This window comes from Harpia harpyja, chromosome 5 (assembly GCF_026419915.1).
Source record: "Harpia harpyja isolate bHarHar1 chromosome 5, bHarHar1 primary haplotype, whole genome shotgun sequence".
Lineage (NCBI taxonomy): Eukaryota > Metazoa > Chordata > Aves > Accipitriformes > Accipitridae > Harpia > Harpia harpyja.
Window position 1 is genome coordinate 17040823 of NC_068944.1, and position 21867 is coordinate 17062689.

Sequence of the window (21867 nt, forward strand, 5' to 3'; positions counted from 1 at the left end):
CACTGGAAAAATGTCTTCATTATGGTCCTTACCCAACAACACGTCGAAGTTAATGTGAACATTACTGCTGCAGTGAAACCTTCTGCTTACTAGAGTAATAAATTACATTGTGGAGAGGGCAGACATTTTTCAGAGCTATACCATGTAAGTGAGGATTCAATGTGCTGATAGGGAAAGGATATCTGAGAGATATTCATTATGGAATCATAGAATCATTCAGGTTGGAAAAGACCTTTAAGATCACCAAGTCCAACCATTAACCTAACACTGCCAAATCCACCACTAAACCATGTCCCTAAGTGCCACATCTACACGTCTTTTAAATGCCTCCAGGGATGGTGACTCAACCACTTCCCTGGGCAGCCTGTTCCAATGCTTCATAATCCTTTCAGTGAAAAAAGTTTTCCTAATATCCAATCTAAACCTCCCCTAGCACAACCTGAGGCCATTTCCTCTTGTCCTATCGCTTCTTACTTGGGAGAAGAGACTGATCCCCACCTCCCTACAACCTCCTTTCAGGTAGTTGTAGAGAGCAATGAGGTCTCCCCTCAGACTCCTTTTCTCCAGGCTAAACAACCCCAGTTCCCTCAGGTGCTCCTCATAAGACTTGCGCTCTAGACCCTTCACCAGCTTTGTTGCTCTTCTTTGGACGTGCTCCAGCACCTCAATGTCTGTCCTGTAGTGAGGGGCCCAAAACTGAACATGGTATTTGAGGTGCGGCCTCACCAGTGCCGAGTACGGAGGGACAATCACTTCCCTAGTCTTGCTGGCCACACTATTGCTGATACAAGCCAGGATACCATTGGCCTTCTTGGCCACCTGGGCAGACTGCCGGCTCATATTCAGCCGGCTGTTGACCAATAGCCCCAGGTCCTTTTCTGCCAGGCAGCTTTCCAGCCACTCTTCCCCAAGCCTGTAGCATTGCATGGGGTTGTTGTGATCCAAGTGCAGATCCCAGCACTGAGCCTTGTTGAACATCATACAATTGGCCTCAGCCCATCGATCCAGCCTGTCCAAATCCCTCTGTAGAGCCTTCCTACCCTTGAGCAGATCAACACTCCCTCTCAACTTGGTGTCATCTGCAAAATTCCTGAGGATGCACTTGATCCCCTCATCCAGATGATTGATAAAGCTGCTAAACAGAACTGGCCCCAATACTGATCCCTGGGGATAACACTTGTGACCAACAGCCAGCTGGATTTAATTCCATTCACCACCACTCTTTGGGCTCAACCATCCAGCCAGTTTTTTACCCAGCAAAGACCATACCCATCCATACTATGAGCAGCCAGTTTCTCCAGGAGAATGCTGTACTTGCAGATCTTCCTTCCCTTGGTTTCAGGTGACATATTTAAAAACATTTTTATTACATAAACAAATAGTTTTTTCAGCCTAGTCTACACACAACTTTTGTACCATGAAACAAGTATAGTTTGGTCTGGCTTTTCCTTGTTTGCGTTAGTTATAGCAATATAACCTTGTGTAAATGCAGTAAATGCAGGAAAAAAGTGCCTTATATTAGCAGAGTTTATTTTCCTTTTCATATGGGAATAAGCCATACTGACATAGCTTTTATATCTAAAACCACAGCAATAGAGTGGCTTAAGATATATACAGTCATAGTGTATACTTGTATAACAGAAGCAGTACAGTGAGTACAAAATGCCTAAGAATTAAACCTGTTGTGCAAATAATACTTGGAACAAAACTACAAGCTCAGTCTATGAAGTCTGTCAGCAGTAATGCCTTACATGTGCCTGGGCAAAATCAGACTTCTTTGTAAATATGTGTTTGGAAACCAGTGGATAGAACAGCTCTGTAGTTCCAAATTCAAAGTCTCAGCTTTCTGCCTTGGATAGGGTTGGGTATCCATGTCCACTGCAATTTCTCCATGTCTACCAGTGCAGAAATAATTTTAAAGCATGTGAATTTTGGTGAAATTTTCTCCCAAAGATTCAACAATTCAAAATACTAAAGAAGAGGAAGAATAACAGAATTTCTTAAAGGTCTGTGACATGGGTTTGTGGTATCCATGATGTTAAGTGATGTAAGAAAGTGCAGCCACCTCCTCCAGCTGCTCTGGCCCAGGACCCACCTGCCCGGCCGCTGGAGCCCAGCCAGGTGCCCGCAGACCTGAAGCCTCTGCTCAGTGATGTGGCTGACGCTTTCATGTTTGCAGGCTCAACCTGTAGCAAAGCTGAGCACATGTCCCAGAGATGCACAAACACACAGACACAGAGACAGAGGACACTGACACAGCCGACACTGACACAGCCGGTAACACAGACTGCCACAGGGAAGGCACTGCCTTCAGCAGCACCTACATACAGGACTCACATAAACCACAAGGATAGACAGCCAAGTCCCTTCCTCTGCTTTGGCCAGGGAAGCAGAAGGTCGCTGGTGCAGGCACACACACATGACACTTTCCAGGTTCATGATCACACATACACTCATGGATCCCTTCAATACCTGCATGAACCCTCTGTCCGCCTGGCACCCTTGCCCAGATCCCAAGTCCTCTTATGCGTTTTGTGGGTGCCCAGCTCCCCAGCTAGTCCATGCTCAATGCTCACTGGCAAACCCGCAGTACTCACACGTTCATCCCTCATGCACCCCACATTTGCAAGTCCCCCCTGAGTGTAAGAGCATGGACCCCCCCCAGAGTGCCTGGCCTGGACCCAAGGACCGCCTTCTCACTGTTGAGTCCAGCTTAAAGTTTGCTAGCGAAAACACACACACCCCCCGTGCACATCCAGTTGGGGAAAGATACAGTTGTCCACTGCACCCCCCCCACTCACTCCAGTAGCTGGGACCCTGGGCCAAGGGTGCCCACCCCCCATCTGACTCCAGTAGCTGGCACCAATTTTCATTCCCACATACACAAGTCTCACCAGTGGCTGGTACTTAGTCCCTGCAACACACGTACGCATGCAATGATAGTGAGATTATGCAAAGCAATAGCAAAGAAAAGATTTAATAAGAAGATATAAGATGATAGGACTGGTGATCAGGCACAGGACTCAGCCAGACAAGTGTTCTGACTGGCCCCTTTTACAGCCCTCTCTCTCTGCCCCCTCTTTGTTCCTCCCTGCACGTCCCCCATGGGTCTGTACAGCTCCAGTGATTCCCGCACCCCTCCAGGTCTGGGAGTCTATCTGGCTTACAGCCCTATCAGTTGCAAAGTCCAGGTTGATCTACCTGGAACTGTTGCCCCGTGGTTTCTGGATAACCCATCAATTATCGTGAAGCTCATTCCTTGTCATTGTCTCCATGTTTGCTTTGTCAGGTCTGTGTCTTGGTATATTTTGTTTCTGTTTTCCCCTTTTTTTCCCTTGGTTTCCCAATTGTCAAGGTCCCCGATCTGATAACCTCACAGGAATAAACTTTCTTACACTCTCCCGTGCCCCCATCAATTAGTGTGTCTGACCAGGTTTGGTTCTCATCACCCCCTCTGTATCATTTGTCCCTCAGGTTTGCGTCTCTTTATGTTCTTGTTTATGGCTTCCTCTTTTTCTTATTTCTTGTTGCACTGAATAAGGTTCTTGACCAGATACCCTCAGAGGAGCAGGCACTCTCCTTCCACATACCATTACATGACTAGCACAGTAAATTGTTCTGCATGAACAAAACCTCATTTAATTTCTCCAGATCAGATTTTATTTTTTACATTTAAATCAGTTTCTGATGTGGTAAATGAAAGAGTGAACAAATCCAAACTTTTACATGAAATATCCGTATATATTTCAAGATATACTATTATAACTTAACATGATGGATTGGTGAAAAAAACAAAAACAAATCCCCACACTTTTTAACACCTTTTTTAAACAGAACCCCAGCAAAGAAAGAAAATGTCCTTTTCCATAGGTATAGGATATATTTGAACTCATTAAAAAGATTTAGTATAAAATGTGTCTGTAGGTCTCTGCAGAATATAAGTAAAATTTTCTAAAGCCTACATTAGTTTAAAATATGTAGTAGATCGTCGCTTTTGATTTCTGTCTTTTTTTAACCATTAGGAAATGCCGAAAAAATTTCAGAAGCAAATGTGTATATCCAAGTTCTCGATGTTAATGATCATGCACCAGAATTCCCTAAATATTATGAAACATTTGTTTGTGAAAATGCAGTTTCTGGCCAGGTAAGTGTGAAGGAGTCAGCCATCAGTTTTCTCATTACAATGAAGATTTGTTCTGAGATGTTACTATTTCCTTTAATACTGATTATTTCAGTACTGTGAGTACAGACTGTATTTTGCCTATTTCCAAAATTAGTTCTGTTGATATATGCATAGTTTGAAATTCAGATTTCAAAAGACTGTTGTGTATTTTTTCCCCTTTAAAACAAAATCAATACATCTCCTCATTTGTCTACCGAAACAGGTAATAGAGAAATACAGACAGAAACTTCTGGAAAAAAAACCAGCATAAAACACAGATTTGATTCACGTTCATGTCACAGAAGTTAAAACTAGGGCTGTTATTGACAGCAGTAGTATAACATAGTGCAGAACAACCAGACTTAGACCAGATTCAAACCAGATCCATGTGATCTTTGGTTAGAAACCATTTATTGTGAACTGAATTCAACCCCTATTTAGTTCAGTGGAAATCTGAAGATCTTTAAGTCACAGCCCTTGCAACACCTTCCCTAGCTGGCGGCTTATGGGATGGTCATATTAAGCATCCTTCCCTGGAGGGTTTTTTTCATTTCCTACTCGCTCCCCAGGTGAATGGGGTCACATCAGCCAGCTGCCCTAACCCCCCCAGGTACACTGCTGACTCTCCATTTTCCTCCTGCCACTGTCCTCTACACCTTTATTTTTTTTTAAGTGATCGGTTCTACAGCCTAAGCCCTAAGCTGTGCAAGAAGTGTGTCGCCAGGCTCCACACATAAGTCTAAAAGAAAACTGCAAAAAGAAAAACAGGATATGCAAAGTTAAAAAAAAAAAAAAAAGGTACAAAATGAGCAACAAAAAAAGCAACAACAAAAAGCTATAGACAGAAAGATCTGGATTTTTTTTCACCACTTTAAAGCATTCTTTGGACATACGAAAGAGACCTTTGGGATATTTGTGATGGTTCCATTCAAACATTTTGCTATGTTTTGATTTCTGAATCACAGAGCCCTTCTTTTTACACTAGCTTGGTTTACTTTGACCTTGATTAGTCTGCAGTTAAATAAAGCTTTCTTTGTAGCAAGAGTAATTTCTTTATAGTTTTTGCATCCATTTATATATTTGTCTATCAGCAGTTGTTTTGTTTATTCTGCATTCGGTAATTTTCCACTCTGCAAAGGCTACCTCTGCTTCAGAGGTACTTGGAGCAAGCCATTTCTTTTGGTCTTTGGGTAACTCATTGACAGATCAAAGTACAGGCATTAAAGCAAATGTCACTTCATGTTCCTTGTCTTCAAGACACCATGAATTAAATATGGAAGCTTGTAAAATGGATATTTGTAACCCATGTTTTGGACTTGCCTACAATATAAAAACCCAGGTGATTTATTTCCCAAGGTTTTTATTATTCCATAGTTGCTTACTGATAAATAAGATCTGTATGCTAGCCTATTAATGGCTACTTTTCAATAACAAATTAAGTATATATATATTAAGTATTTTGAGAATCACTGGAGAAAATGACACTGTAAAGAATAGTAGTAGTAACAATAACAATAAATGCTTTGAGCACAGGATATAGAATTATTCCTGTTTAACATTGTAATACCTGAATGAGGAATGAACAGGATATTTTTCCCATTTTACAGACAGGCAAAATGTTACTCTAGATTTTCCTTTTTCTTTTTTTTTTTTTTTTTGTTTTTGAGAGTCACGGACATCTTTAGCTTAGCCTTTGGAGACCATGACAGTAATGTTAAATAATCTTCTCATTAACAAATGATATTAGGAAGAACAACAGTAAATTGCAACTGAAGTGCATAATTATCAGTCAAAGTTTACGACATTTTATTCAATGTTTATGATTTAAAACAGAATTGATAGCTGATGTATCTCCTTCAGTGCTATTATTCTTTTTTTTACTTTTTACTCATGGAAAAAAAAGGTTCTTTATTTTCATCAGCAAGAAGCCAAAATGTTCAAAAACGATTTTATAGATGCCCTGGTTGTCCACTGAATAACACAATTTACATTTCAGAAGAATCAGTTTAAGCAATTGAAGGGCTTAATCAGGACATTACATACCTTTTTCCCTTAGCCATATTTCTGCAATCAATTCCAAATGGGTCAGGAATCCGCTTACATGTTATGAGTTGAGATCGAAGCTTGTATAGATTCTATATTCTAGGCTTTGATAAAGAATGTGAAACACATCATGAACAAAACTAATTGTTGTCCTAATTATCCAAACTCCGAGGCAGTTAATGGTAACTTCAATCTAGAGAAGAATGCTTGTTTTGAAGCTTGGGGGTTTCTGAAACATTATAAAAAATTCTTTGTCTGCTTTTATTCCGTGAATGTTGACCTTCATGTCCCTGCATGGTGGTTTTGTGAGAGTTACAGACATGTTTAGCTTAGCCTCTGAAAGACATTCAAACAAAAGGATTACATTTTGGTCTGTGGGACTATAATTTGAAATTTGACAATAAAAATGGAAGAAGGTAGATATGTGGGTTTTGACATCATTATAAATCCATTCATTATGTTTGTTAGACATTTTTAATGGATTTTTTCACTATCCATTTCATGTTATAGTTCTGTACTCTCCTATAATCCAAGTCAGCTGTACACTAACCACAACTAAAGTTTTCTCTTGCACATTGAAAAGCCACTTTCACTGCACCACCAGTACTAAATACATTCTTTTCAAAATAACTTGAACATGAAAGTTGCTGTGTAAAATAGACTTCTATTCTACTACAGCTATAACTAGTATCAGATCAAATAGAACAATATTAGTGAGACATCCAAAACCAGGATTCCCTTTTGATTATATCTTTTGACTTTATAACTGTATGTAGACATGGTAAATGATGACCACAGTGTGGTATTAATTCTTTAGAGTTACCCTTTATGTGTGTATACAGTAACTAGAAACTGTTGAATTCTAGAGGTAATATTCTGTAAAAATAATCAGGACACAAAATGGTCCAAATCTGTCCCAAAGGTAACACTAGAGGCATCCCAGCAAGAATTGACTTGACCCAGAAAGCACAATTCCCAAGGCATTAATACATTCACTCAGCCTGAAAATGAAGCTTGAAAGTTTGAAGTAAGTTATATCAAATGTCTTACATCACATGTAAGCAAACTGACCATCCAGAATATATCTATTTTTATGCATGGTAATTTCAGTCCTTTTTGTGGATATTGGTGTTTATTCATATCATGCAGGAAACAGATTTCAGCTGAAGACAAGCTGCCCTGGATACACCTACATTCTGAATTAATGCTCTCTTCTCTGTTGCATATGTATTCTGGCAGTTCTGAGTTCCTGTAATTTGGGGATCACATATGAAGTGTCTTTGATGTTGTAGGTTGCTTAGTAATTTTTATTAGATCCGAAGAAGTGACTGTGTATGCAGAGCACTTTGTATTAGAGATAAGAAAAAAACCAGATTTATTTACTCAGTACTTAGTATATAATAAAATAATGATCATTTTCAGTGAAAGTGAAGAGTACTCATTTGATATTACTTCTCTACATAATAAAATGTTGACAGAAGAGGAGAAATCTTTAACCAAATTCTAGGGGTATACGATTAATGTTAACAATGAGCAGTTTGCTAAAACAGATCCTTTCTAACAAATCATGATGTAAAATGATTTTTGATAACAGAGAAGTGAAAGTGATGGGTTAGTAAGCCAATTTTTATTATTTCATGTTGCTAAGTTCTCTTCATCATTTACAAAAAGCATCTGAGCAGTAGTGATAAGAAAATAAAAAGTTAAAAAGAAAAAAAAGGAATGAGGGCATCCCTTAGAGTACAAAAACCTGGTGAAGCTGTGAAAGCACCATCTATTCTAGCAGGGCCTTACTCTAACCTACACCTGCAGATGCACTGAGTGTAACTTGTGACATTTTGAAACAGTGGGCACAGTGGCCCATGGAAAATTCCTTTTTCTGTTTTACACAGATCGTGATTCAACAACTTTATCTCCTAGCAGAATGAAACAGGGAAGACGAGTTTATCAGCATATGCAAACAAACATAAAAAGGCATCTAAGTGTCCTGGCATGAGCTTTGTAATCATTATTCCTTTGCTGAGATGTATACCATTTTATTTATAGCTGAGCAGAAACATCTTACAGGAGAACCAGAGAAATCAGATCAATATTGTGCTAATTGGCTTTTCAAAAAAGAAACAGAAGCAGTCAAAAGGAGAACCTTGGTCTTGAGTTAAAAGTTCTACCTGGAAAATGCATGTATTGTCTATAGTAATGAACATTTTAATCTTTTACCTGCACTAAACTCTCACTGTCATCAAACTTTATTAGGCAATGAGAAAAATCCTACTACTTGTAAGATCTCTGCCAATTTGAACAAAACCTGTTCTGTACTCCCCAAACAGGTGGGTGATCAGATCTTTTATATCCTATAAAACACAGCAGAGCTCCTATTGGGTGGAAAATAAAGCAAACGAAACTAAAGCAGAAAGAGAAAGGTGGCAAATCTGTTCCTACTTCCTTCCATCTGTCTAATGGGAATGGTAAAACTATAGTTAGGTATGGGAGTACACACAAAGGACTCCAAAGTACACACTCTGAGTACTCTAGCATCAAAATTAATGGTACTGGTTGTTGTTCAGATGGACAGTTTATGCCTCATGCTGAACTTGTTAGAGAGAAAGCCCTTAGAAGCAGAAAAGACTGTAACAGAGAAACTTTATTCTTTCTTTTGGACATCTCCATAACTCCAATTCAGTGCAACTACTTTTGGCTGAGGAAATAAATTTTCAATGAAATTTCATTAAGAATACCAGGCAGTCAACTACTCCATAGTCCATAACTTGTTATTTGCAAGTCAAACAACGCTTAGCTAGACATTCAGTCCAGAATGGTTTACAGAAATTCCCTTTTATACAAACTAATTAATCAATGAGAGATCAGACCTGTTACTGATATCTTAGACTCCCCCACTGATGATATTTATCAGTTGAAAGTGACCACTAATCAGATGGGTGGGGAAGTTGAGTATAGCAGGCCACATCTCTTCTTGTGACCTTTGATCGAAGGAGCCCGTGCTGTTCCCAGCAGTGATCTCAGTCTGTTTGGAAAAAAACAGTAAATGAGGCCCACCCACCATAAACTAAAATCAGGTTTCAAGAAAAATCAAGTGAATTAATCTCAGTTTTAAAGAAATGCACATTTTCAAATGGACTGCTGGATTATTAAAGCTCCTAGATTAATGAGACTTGAAATAAGAAATTTTATAGCAATTAAATTTCAGCCTAGTCAGTACAACAACTGTTATGACCTTGCAGAAGCAACACATCATTCACTCTATATTCTTTGTTTACACACTAAAATGTAGGGGTTTTTCAAACCTTGACTCACAAACAGTAAGTGCAGTTTTTCAGTCTGTGATGCCAGTTTCCCTGGTGAAAGGCTAGAATCTCCTAGGTTAGATGTACAAATACCTAGGAAACCAGAAAAAAAAAGAAACAGTTTCCTTCTCCCTGGGTGATTTTTCCTTTAGAGTCATCAAAATCGAGCTGCCTATTCCTCTCTGAATATTTTATAGACTCATCTGGGTTTTGCTGAATCTTAGTGAAAGTGATACAGTAAGAAATAAACAATAAGGGTTTACCCTGTCCTTATGTTCCAAATATTCCCGTTTCTAGGGTGAATCCTTAAAGGCATGCGAATATGCCAAGAATAACCATAAGGGTCTTAGGTTTGTGTAGAAGAGCACAGTACAGATCAAAACAAGGGAAGGTGGTTTTTTTTTTTTCAGCCAGACACATACTCCTCAGAGTTATTTTGATAGGATCAGATACAGATACATTTTATATGGGTAAATACATTCCGTATGTAAAATAATGGAAGTTAATAATGAAATAGCAGAACAGTATCTGATTCACAACCAAAATAATTTTATGATTTTCAAACATGATAAACTCCTACAAATATACTCTCCAAAGACATTGCTAATACCTAGTTAAGCAACTATTAATCAGAATGAAAAGTGGAAGTATAAAAGTCACATCTATAATTAATGTGGGGGTTTTTTTCTTGCTAGGTAAGTAGGTAGGTAATTCTTCTCTGCCAAGTAACTAAACTAAAACAATAAAAAAATAAAAAAATTAGCTGTGGCTAAGATGTCTTTGTAAATTACTATATTGCTCTGCATATTCAGTCTAGCTTGACAGACCCGGAATTGTATGGAGAGACATACATCCATACAAAGCTTTTTCTCAGCTGCGGCCTTGGAGGCTTTACTAGCAAATCATCAGCAAAGGCCAGCAGAGTCTTTTTTCATTTTTTCAGGTATGTGTTAGAATATTATCATGAAAATATGCCATTGTTCGTGTTTTAGACTGGTTATATAGTTTTGTTCTCTATTGTTGTTCATATTGAGCATACTCTGAGAACTATATTCCCTTATAAAAATGAAGTCTATGATTTATTATCAGGTAGTATTAGGGATCAGTTATTTCTTTTCACTGATTTCTTGACCTGCATGCCTATACCTGTATTTGCATCACCTTAGCTATTTTGATTGCTCTGAGGAAAGGGAAAAAAATTTCCTCAAGAAGCTTCATCCTTTGTACACTGCCACCAGGTATATCACTGAACAATCACTCCTCTCATTAGTGGCAATAAAAAAATCTCATTTTTCCATACAGTGAAAATATAGATTTGAAATAAATTTCACATATAAAATGGGCAGCGTGCTAAGAATACAAAGCTTCTGGGGTATCAGCCACATTTTGCACTCTGCTGTCATGATTTCATCAAACTTAGCTTGCTTGAAAAGAAAAAGAATGTGTGCTGAAGTCTTATATCTTTGAAAAATGGTTTAATCGGGACAGAGTTTTCAAAGGCACAGATGGAAGGCTGTAGTCACTTCCACTGACTTACTGCTTTGCTTTTAAAGCACCACTTGTAGCATTCAGATGCTTTCTGGTTTGAGGAAAGTTGAGGCTTCAAGTCTTTTGGGTACAAATATCTACAAGGCATAGGATGACTGATAAAACAGAGACCAGGTTCAAATCGGACACTTTTCTGAAAGTTGGTGAGCTTGCATCAGTTTGCTTTCCTCCTGGTTGCCAAGGATACTCACCAATATATGCTGATGCCCAGGTCTTTACATTTTTACTGATAAATGTAACAAATATAACCTCTTTTTAAGCAGAACTATTGTTAATTATGTTAACTGTAGTGTGGTTGTTTATTTACAGAGATGAAAGATACTCTTTTGAATGATAACTGTTGTTTTTTATCTTGCAACGACTATCTGGTTTAACATATTTGTAAATGAATGTTATTCTGCTTTCTTGAGAAAAAGCAGCCAAGAAGTTCCATAATCAATCTGTTATAATATCCAGAATCAACAATTCAGCACATGAACTTGTCACCATATACTCACTTACTGGAGCTACAAAATATCAGCTGAATGATGTCAATGTGTTTGTGGGCTGGAAGGAAATGGGTTTTGTATGGAAGGATTTGTTCAAATGTAGAATGATATACTTTTCACCTTAGAAAAAAAGGACAAAACACTATATATATGATTACTTTTTTCGTTTATGGAAACTTCATTTACCCTTTGTCTTTTGATCCGGAAAATCTTTTACATTTTCTCAAGATTTTAATGCCTGCCTCTCTCAAACAGATGAAAAATCAAAGCAGAGTATTTGCAGAATATGAGTCTCGATGAGACTCTTTGAGTATAGGAGGTGTATATTTGTGACTGCGTAACGTGCACTCAATGTGTATTCACAGATCACATCTCTAGCATCAACAGTTTAACATACTTGATATGTCCTTTTATTGTTTTAAAGGACAAGTAAATACTTTTATTCTTAAACAATTCTGTTTATCTGTGTTTCCAGCTAATCCAAAGCATCAGTGCAGTGGATCAAGACGACTCAGCAGAAGGTCACCATTTTTACTTCTCATTGGCTCAGGAGGCCACAAACAACTCACGCTTTACTGTCAAAGATAATCAAGGTGGTGTCATTCATGTAGCTCTTTAAGATCTTCCTAATAAAAGATGCATGCTTCTAGTGGGCCTCACATCACCAATTTTGTAAAAATTTCCACTTAAGTAGAAATTGTTATTATAAGATATGAACATGTCATGAGGTACATTTCAAAACAATAATTCAGTAATACTAAACAGTTTATTTCCCTTTTTCAGCTAAGTAATATAAACAGCAAAAGACAGCTTTATTTCAAAGAAAGAAAAAATGCTGAGATGAAAAATACACTGGTATTCCTTAAAATTTATTTTCTTAATGTAGGATACGGTGGGAGATACCAACTTTCTTGTTAAAATTACCTATTTGTCTAAGAAACAAGATCACCAGAAAGAGAAGATTGCTGTTAATACTTCTGAAGTCTATTACTTCATCACTTCAGCAAGACCAAAATTATAAACACTGATAAATACAAATATAATCTTATTTCCCAATATATTTTAAATTGCATATGCTGATTAATAATGACATCATAAAATGTCTTCTATATGTATTTTAATGTTATTCAGAACTGATATTGTTTGAGACTCTTACAAAGAGTGATATAGAGTGATATCAAGCAAAACCGGTCTGAAGTAAAAACATAAGTGCATTACCGGTTGGAATTGCAGGGAGGATGACCACTTAGAGTCAGCCTGCTGAGACTACAAAGACAAGCTTCTTCAGACTCAGCTAAAGTACACATCGCTCGTATTGACTTTGCTAATTATTTGAATGTTCTGGCTAGGTGAATAAATCAATGGAAATAAGTTTTGGAAAGTTCAGACAATGTTAAACAGCAAACTACTTCTCTCAATATCTCCGAAGTTAAAGTTAATGTATTAACGTGTGTTTCAGTTCCCAGCTTCATTAACCTCACAGTCAGTGCCAGGAAGAGATAACTTGTTACATTAAGGTCAAATTGTGTACGAGCCACAAGCCTTTCCCACTTTTGCTCATTCTCCACAAAGTCCAAGCAGACCCATGCACAAGGCAATGCATCCCGTTCCTTTTGGTGGCTATTGATGGGGAACAAAAACAACCCACCTTTTACAACATGGTAGGGTCAGCCCTCACTGTCTCCCTTTCTGCTGCATTTCACAGAAATGGTTGGGTGAATTGGGATAGTCCTAGGCAAAAAGCAAAAGTGAGTGTACCGATCTGGAGCATTTTATCTCAGAGTTATCTTCTGAATTATGAGAGAAACCTAGAAGAGCTTAAATGTGAGGGAGTTAACTTCAGTAGACTGTTTGGATAGATGTGTCATACAGATAATGGTAGAAATACTTTCTTTTTTTTCTATGTACATGTACGCACACATGCAGTAATTCACCCTGCCATGATAAAAAATTCTGACATGTCAACATTTATAGATGTTTCTCCTTTCCATTATACACAGATTTTGACAGGGCTAATTTGTTTTGTGGCAAGCTAAGTTTCAGATTTGAATTAGTTGATATGCAGCAGGAGCTGAACTTAAGCTGTTTACTGGGTTTTGTATGGAACTGATTTCTAAACCCTAATAGCTAAATACAGAGCAAGGGGAGAGCCTCTAGCAACTTTTCCCTAATTTAGATAGCAGAGGCTCAGCTAGCTCCATTTTTTTGAGTCAGGGAAAGAAATAAAAGACCATTCTAGTGGACTTTTTTCTTGCTTTCTCGTCTTTCCCTTGCCACCTGCTTTCTCTGTGTGCTGCCAGACACACTTTTGAAGCCTTTTGATTGGTAAACTGTCTATATTTCATCTGTGAACTGCTGGATTGGTAGCAGCTGGTTACATGGAACCATTTTAAGAACCAATTAGTTAGTCTAAGCAGGTGTCAGGTACTGAACACAGTGGGATTTTTTTTTAGCTCTGAACATTAAAAACAGAGCTCCTAGGTCAAATTTTATTATTTCCCGTGGAATACATATGTCAAAAATAAATGCAATTATTCACAATTGACACAAAAAAACCCACCACATGCCAGTGCCTGGTTTTACTTTTTTAACTTTATTAATATGTAGCTTCGTGCAGTACCATTGTTTTTAAATAGGTCAGATTCCACTGGAGTTTTATTGTTGTTGTTAAAAAGTGAGAAATGCATATCATGCATAATAATTTATCTTCTAGATAACACAGCTGGAATTTTCACAGCAAAAAGTGGCTTCAGGAGGCAAGAGCAGTTTTCTTTCTACTTACCAGTCTTAATTCTGGATAATGGAACGCCACCGCTGACGAGCACAAATACTCTCACTATCACTGTCTGTGACTGTGACACTGAAGTTAACACCTTCTACTGTCGATATGGAGCTTTCATGTATGCCATGGGTCTCAGCACAGAAGCTTTAGTTGCTGTTTTGGCTTGCATACTAATACTCCTAGGTAAGTATGAGTAAGAGAAATGACTTTGTTTCCTTTTACAGTAGGCTTGATTAAGTGACAAAGATGTGGTCCCTTGACTGGAAGCCTGGAAGCACTGCGCTATTGAGAAAAAATGCAATAAGGCAAATGTTTCATTTCTTTTCTGTTTTCTTAACTATAATTTCCACCCCCCCCCCCAGTTTTCAGTAAAATCTGAATTCTAACACAATGACCTAAAAGCTGGCTTTAGTTGAGTCATGGTCCTACTTGTCTGTATTAGTTGAAAGTCTGTATTGAGCCCAGGTAAAGCTGAAGACAGCATTACACAAGGAAATTGGCTAGTATAAGAATATATTAGAAGGAGCAGTACCCTACTTATTCTGCCTTAGGTATGCCAAATGTAGAGCTACGATCAATACAAAGTAATAAAAGAAAAAGAGAATTCGATACTCTCAGAAAGCAGCTCCAGAAACAAGCAGGAATTTTTTCTGTTGGTTAATAAAGTTGCATCTCCAGGCAGCATTTCTCCAAATGTTGGGCATCTCCTTTTTCCTCTCACAGGACACCAAATTAACCTCCATTACATTCGGGAGCTTGTGAATATAAAAAGTGGGTTTGAGAGTGTTTTCAATGCACAGGATCTGTGCTTGTACTTCTGCAAAGGGTCACACATAGCTGGCACGTGGCACTTGAAACCAGACCAACCACCCAAGGCTGGCTGCTCCTGCACTGCGTGGAGCTATGGCTGCTGCAAGACGTATTGGAGTGACAGCACTCAGGGAAACAACTTCTTCACCTAGTGAAGCATGCAGCTATTGCAGCTAAAATGCATTTCCTTTTTTTTTCAGCAAAAGGTTATTCCTGCAATGTTCAATGAGTGCTTTGATGATACTGACACATTGTGATGGCAGGCACACTGTACTAATCATTCCCCAAAGGCTAAATATCCATCCTGAAACTCTGTACCTGCCTGAGTTAGTGAGGTTAAGGTATGGTAGCTTCTGAGGCCACGAAAGAAAGAGAAGTGCTGGAACCAGGTAGGTTTGTTTTCCAAGGCAAAATGACTGACCTTAGAGCTTGGTCATTGATGGTGGTCATAGTCCTCAAGACCAAATTCAGGCTGATGCCAACAAAGCAACAGAGAAAGACTTCCGAATCCCTGTTGCCTGTGGAATAGTACGGCACACCCATATTATGCCGTAGAGCAGTATATTTCATAAAATTTCATATCTAAAAATGCCACAAAACAATTGATGGATTATGTTAGTAAAACCATTTTTCCACTAATGAAACTACAAACAACACCAAAGTAAGAAAATGAAGAGAGAATCAGGATTTCACTAAGCTTTGTGATATCAAATCATCATTATAAATTGTGCAAAACCAGCATAAATTGTTTTTCAACAAAAATTCTAAAGAAAAATAAGGAAAACTGTAATCAGAATCAAAACAAGAAAACTGCATCATAATATCTAGCTACACAAATATAATGTCCAGAAAGAAAGGAGTAATAATAACAGAAATTACATTGCCTTAAGAAACAAAAACTTTTGTTGAAAAATATTCTCTCACTGTATTTGTTAATGAGAGCAAATACAATGGTAATATTTTTAAACTCCTCTACTGAAAGAAATACAAAACAATTTTATGTAAACCATACTTTTTTGCCATATGAAGAATATCTAGGTAAAGAACATTATTTTTTCTACCCTCATTATACAATATGACCTCTACCAGTCCATAAATAACAGCATATAACACTAAGCATATCATCATTAACTACAAGAAAGCTGACGCTTGAAAATAAAGGCTTGCAGCTTTATTCTGATGCTGTATTTTGATCCGCCAGAGTAGCAACAGAACACAAGAAAAACAAGTCCAATAAAGCTAATGGAATTATTTTGACTTTACACCAGTGAAAAAAGAAATTTGACAAGTTAAAAATGACACATATTCTGCATTCTGTCCACAAGGTTATGGTATATTTTCCTTAGTGCAAGGAAGAGAAACTGGCTCTAATTATTTCCTGTTGTACCTTTGACCTCCTGACTGAATCTCTTGGTGAGAACTCATTGAGATTTCTTCTCAAATGGAACCCTATAATTTAGTCCCATGTAGTTAAACGAGATGTCCAGAAGCAGCACGTACCTGTTAATTATAAGCCAGCATCTTCAAAAGGCTTTGGGGTCTTAAAATTAGGTGACATGCAGGAAACTGCAGAAACAGAATGGTCTACAAAAAAATACATGTGTTTTTATTTATCCCTGTGAACACACTGAATAGATAGGGCAAGGATGAAAACAATGGAAGGGTACCTTATAATTATTGTGTCTAGATGGGAGTACCTTTGGCCAGAGACTAACCATTTCTTGACTCCATAGCGAAGTCCAAGGATTGCACCAGTTCCCCTACTTCCATCTCCTGGTTTCCAACAGAGAAAAGAGGTACATGCAATTGGATTTGTGGTTTCTAGACTTGCCTGCACTCCCAGAGTCACCTTATTTAAATCTGAGCCTTCCTTGCCCCAGGCAATCTTCAGTAGTGGCTCGGGAAAGCAGCCCCCCTGACTGAAGTCCCTGCCTTAGACCTGGCAGTCAGTGTGAGCTTACAGGAGGGCCAGTGTGCATTTCAAATTTTCTGTGATCATCACGGGCTATCGGAACCTGGTCACTTTGTGGTATGCACTTATGGGATGGAGGATCAGGCAAACTATATCACTGCATTATCCAGGCCATCAGTGGAATTATTCATCAAGGTCCTCTCTCCAGATGGAATAAATCCTTGGTGTCTCCTGGGCCTATGCATATCGCAAAAGTCAAAGCAGGGATACAGATAAATATATTAATGAGAAAGAAAAAGAAACTAATCTACCACGCTCTTTAAAGACACACGTATTTTAAATGCATTAAATCTTCAAATGTATTTTTGTGATTATTTAAAATGAAATAATAAAAGGTTCTATACATAATATGTTTGCTATATATCTGAAACCAAACGTTTGATTTTTTTCCATTTTCCTATATCATCGTGTGCACCATTAGAAGAGTTCACCATGCAAAGGGTTTGGAGAGTTGAAACTATCGGGGGTTTGTAAACATATAATAACATTGTAGAAATTCTTGTTTCCAGTGCTTTCAAGTTTGGGGTTGGTATCTCCCAGGCAAATGAAATTGTATACAGTAAATATGTAGGAACAAAGAACTACTTCAGGTCCCTCATATCCCTAAGTGAGGTAAAATCCTGTTATTGTTAGTAGTTGTATCAAGTTATGTCCTGAGTAAAAAATTACAATCCACAAACAACTTACTTATTAGATAGAACTTCAGTAAGATTTAGTTAAAAACTGAAATCATTAATCTCTGTGAATGTCATAGATTATTTCAAAGGGATCATTCAGCTAAAAAGGAAATAAGGTAGGATCAAAAAATAATGCTTTAAAATAAAATTTTAAAAAGTTTTCATGTATGAGAGAAACAAGCTGCTCTGATTCATAGGCCTTGCTAGTAAGTACTGCTACAAGATCACGCAAAATTTAGTGATAGTCTTCAAATTTCCAAACCAGCATCACGGAAATAATTGAACCACACCCTGCATAGTCTATGGAATTAAATGGTTCAACCAACTGAGGAGGATATCTTGCTCATTGCCTCATTTTCCATTTGATTTTCCTGGGGCTTTGATCTGAGAGAGACTGAGAGATTAAGAATTTAAATTCTGAATGTGAATTTGATATATGATGTGATAAACCAAAGCAGTTTCAAAAAGCATAACTCGTGTTTCCATCAGTTTCAAACTCCCATCTACCAAAAGAACTGCTCCATTTCATTCACCTATTTTATAAGTCCCTTTGTAGCCATTTTCCCACCACATGCTATGCTCATCTCAAACCCGTAAAATCCATAAAAATTACAGCTCTATAAATTTGTTAAGATAGCTTGACATTGCAATAGCATCGATATTAAGAAATGTTACCATTTTTTTAAGTCTTTCCAAGCACATTCAAAGACTCTGGTTCTGTTTATTTTTTCCCTTGTTTTCCTTTTTCCTTTCCTTTCCTTTCCTTTCCTTTCCTTTCCTTTCCTTTCCTTTCCTTTCCTTTCCTTTCCTTTCCTTTCCTTTCCTTTCCTTTCCTTTCCTTTCCTTTCCTTTCCTTTCCTTTCCTTTCCTTTCCTTTCCTTCCCTTCCCTTCCCTTCCCTTCCCTTCCCTTCCCTCTCCTCTCCTCTCCTCTCCTCTCCTCTCCTCTCCTCTCCTCTCCTCTCCTCTCCTCTCCTCTCCTCTCCTCTCCTCTCCTCTCCTCTCCTCTCCTCTCCTCTCCTCTCCTTCCCTTCCCTTCCCTTCCCTTCCCTTCCCTTCCCTTCCCTTTCCCTTTCCCTTTCCCTTTCCCTTTCCGTTCCATTCCGTTTTTTGTCAGTGTTCTTTTTGGCAATTGTAGCCATAAGGCAGCAGAGGAAGAAGTCTCCCTTTTCAGAGAAAATGGAAGAATTCAGAGAAAACATTGTCAGGTATGACGATGAAGGAGGTGGCGAGGAGGACACAGAAGCCTTTGATATTTCAGCACTGAGGACCCGCACTGTCATGCGAACACACAAACCTCGGAAGAATGTCACCGCAGAAATCCACAGCCTCTACAGACAGTCTCTGCAGGTTGGTCCTGACAGCACAATCTTCAGGCAATTCATTTCAGAAAAGCTTGAAGAAGCGAACACAGATCCTAGCGCTCCTCCATATGACTCACTTCAGACCTATGCATTTGAGGGGACTGGTTCTTCGGCAGGATCCCTCAGCTCTTTAGGTTCACACACATCAGATGCGGATCAGAGTTATGACTACCTTACAGACTGGGGACCTCCCTTTAAACAGCTTGCAGGCATGTACACTTCCCATAGAAGTGGAGGGGATTAGTTACTCTTTGCTTTGTTGTTTTATTTTCCTAAATCTCAGCAACCAAAACCAACTGTAGATTTTTAAAAAGGAGATCATCCCACATTTAAGCATGAAAAATAGAAGCCCAAGGTTGGGTTTTTTTCTGGAAAGTTTTGGATGTAGAGATCTTTTGAAAAATCACACCAGGCGTGTCATGAGGTGAGGGAGCCTCCCGTTTGAAAATCTCGTGGCTATTTAGGTGCCTGAATGCAAACTGTGCTGCTTTGGATATCTAGGCTTTCTTCTCGATATTGAAAACCTGGGTCCTGTGAGTACAAAAGGAGGAGTAGAAGCCATAAATGGATATAGTAAATATTCCATCATCCATAAGCTTTAAACTGTTTCCAAAGTTAGGACAGACTTTTGCTGTTGCGGTTGAATATATTCATTAACCGAAGTTAAACATGCATATTTGTACAATGCTTCATTATATAAATATACTTGCGTGAAAAAGTAGACCCTAGATATTCTAATACAATTGTCAGAAGTGCTCACAGAATCATCTATTTATTGTTCTTAGGATGATAAAACTAAAACAAATGTCTTTTCCTATCAGTGTAAAAATAAAGACCTATTACAACATCAGCAAATATTTGCTGCCATTTTCATTTTTAATGGAGCTATTGGAAAATGTATAAACCGATACTTAATTTAGCAAATAAGATAGAAGAAAAGAAATCGGTTAAGTTAGAACCAATATTCAATGTAAATACTGCAATTGTCCACATTATATATTACTGTACTTAGAACAAAATGCTATCCAAATACAGGCATTTTTCCTTTTATTAAGAGTTTAAAGGATGACTGATTTACCAGCACAGATTTATTTTTTTATTATGGAATATAAAATTATCTGCAGTAGTCAGTTTTATTATAACAATATTAAGAATCTTTAAAATGCTAAGCTGGTGGTTATAAAACTTTATGTATAACATTAGATAATAAGATAATAAAATGTTTTAATGTTAATCCACTTCTGAAAATGATCTTGAATCATTCTGCAAGAATCAAGTCAGACTTCAAAATTAATTTCCCATGGTATTTTTTCCAAACATTCCATAATGAATATAAAGCTGTCTCAGAATATTTCTTTACTCTTACTTATACCACTACCCAGCAGCAATTTTGGATCTGAGGGTCATCAAATATGTTCAAAATGGTCTGCCTGGAAAAAGCAACCTGCCTGGTTTTTACTCTCCTCTCTTCCATCAGGTACTTATTTTACAGAAATTACATCATATAATCAACTGATACATTTCCACACCTAAAAGCTGGCATCAGGATAAAGAAAATTATGCAATATGTTTCTCCCCCCCCCCTTTTTTTAATAAGATTTTAGGTAAGTGCTACTGAATTACAGAGCGCTGGACAAAGCTTATGCAAGAAAAATAATAGTAATAAAAAAAAACCACAAAAAAAACCCCAAGAAACAAAAAAAAGCATGTAACATACAAGGTCTGCAATGTTTGCTACAATTGCTGTTCACTGAAGAAAACCAAAGCATGTAGGCTTAGGGGAAAGGTGCCAGTGCAGAGTTTAAATTCCTGTCAGCTAAAAATAAAACATGTGGAGGAGTTTGAAAATCAGGAGAGATTTCCAATGTGAGGTCTCGTAAGGGCAGAAACATTATTCATGATATTCATAGCTGGAAAAATGCAGGGCAGATCATCTGACCAGGCACAGATGAAGCAGCATCTGCTTCATAAGGAAAAATCGGTTCTCGCCAGTCTCATGCTAGGACGCCAGTATGAATGAGCAGCTACAAAACAGCTTTAAAAGATGCACAAGTGAAAACATTGTACTGATGACTCTAACATTTGAGTTCAATGGCTCTCAAACAGATGTGACAAAATAACTTTTATTTCAGTTAATATTGTACATATTAGTAATTTTCTCCATGGAGAGGAATAGAGACAGAGAGAACACCTATACATGCGCTGTTTGTTGGAGATGGTGAAAAGTACATTTTTAGGATTAGGTCTATAGATTTATGCAAGTTATACCCTAAGCAAATCCTTATTCCACAGATGGCCGCAATGGCTTTAATAGAATTCCTCATGCTTTCAGGCTGTATTTAGTACAAAAAAGATAACAATGTCTGATCCTTTCTCAATCCAGAAATTTTGTCCATTTATGTGGGGAAATAGCCTTGAACACTCAACCATATTTGCGCGTATAATTTCCTCTTTTTACTGTAAGGAACTTTATCAATAAATAATTTTTGTAACCAGTGCATACCACTGTCATGTAATTTTTGTAACCAATGTATGCCATTGTCAGTAACTTCTATATGAAAAAGAATAATGGCCTACAATGGATCTTAAATGATCTTTAGCTGAAAAGACATAAGATGGTGTTTGCCCAGCAGAGAAAGGGAGTGTTTTGCTCCGAAGTAAGAAGTTATTCCTAGCTGTTACTGGGCTACATCTTATTAGGCTCCTGGTATTCAATCTAAG

The 21867-nt window shown here is 37.8% G+C and overlaps 1 protein-coding gene across 7 annotated transcripts in view; it reads left to right on the forward strand.

The window, feature by feature from the left end:
- The window catches only part of CDH19 (cadherin 19), a 118972-nt gene extending 98971 nt beyond the window's left edge, over window positions 1-20001 (forward strand). For 4 of the 7 annotated variants that reach the window (XM_052788215.1, XM_052788216.1, XM_052788214.1 and 1 more), the window contains 4 exons: window positions 4023-4144; window positions 12019-12136; window positions 14257-14508; window positions 18900-20001. In XM_052788215.1, coding sequence (XP_052644175.1) covers window positions 4023-4144; window positions 12019-12136; window positions 14257-14508; window positions 18900-19390 — 983 coding nt within the window. In that variant the 3' untranslated portion in view covers window positions 19391-20001. Of the gene's footprint in view, window positions 1-4022; window positions 4145-7127; window positions 7527-12018; window positions 12137-14256; window positions 14509-16868; window positions 18653-18899 lie in introns of those variants that run through there. The other 3 variants (XM_052788218.1, XM_052788217.1, XM_052788221.1) reach the window with 3 other exon arrangements.
- Window positions 20002-21867: the final 1866 nt, after the last annotated feature.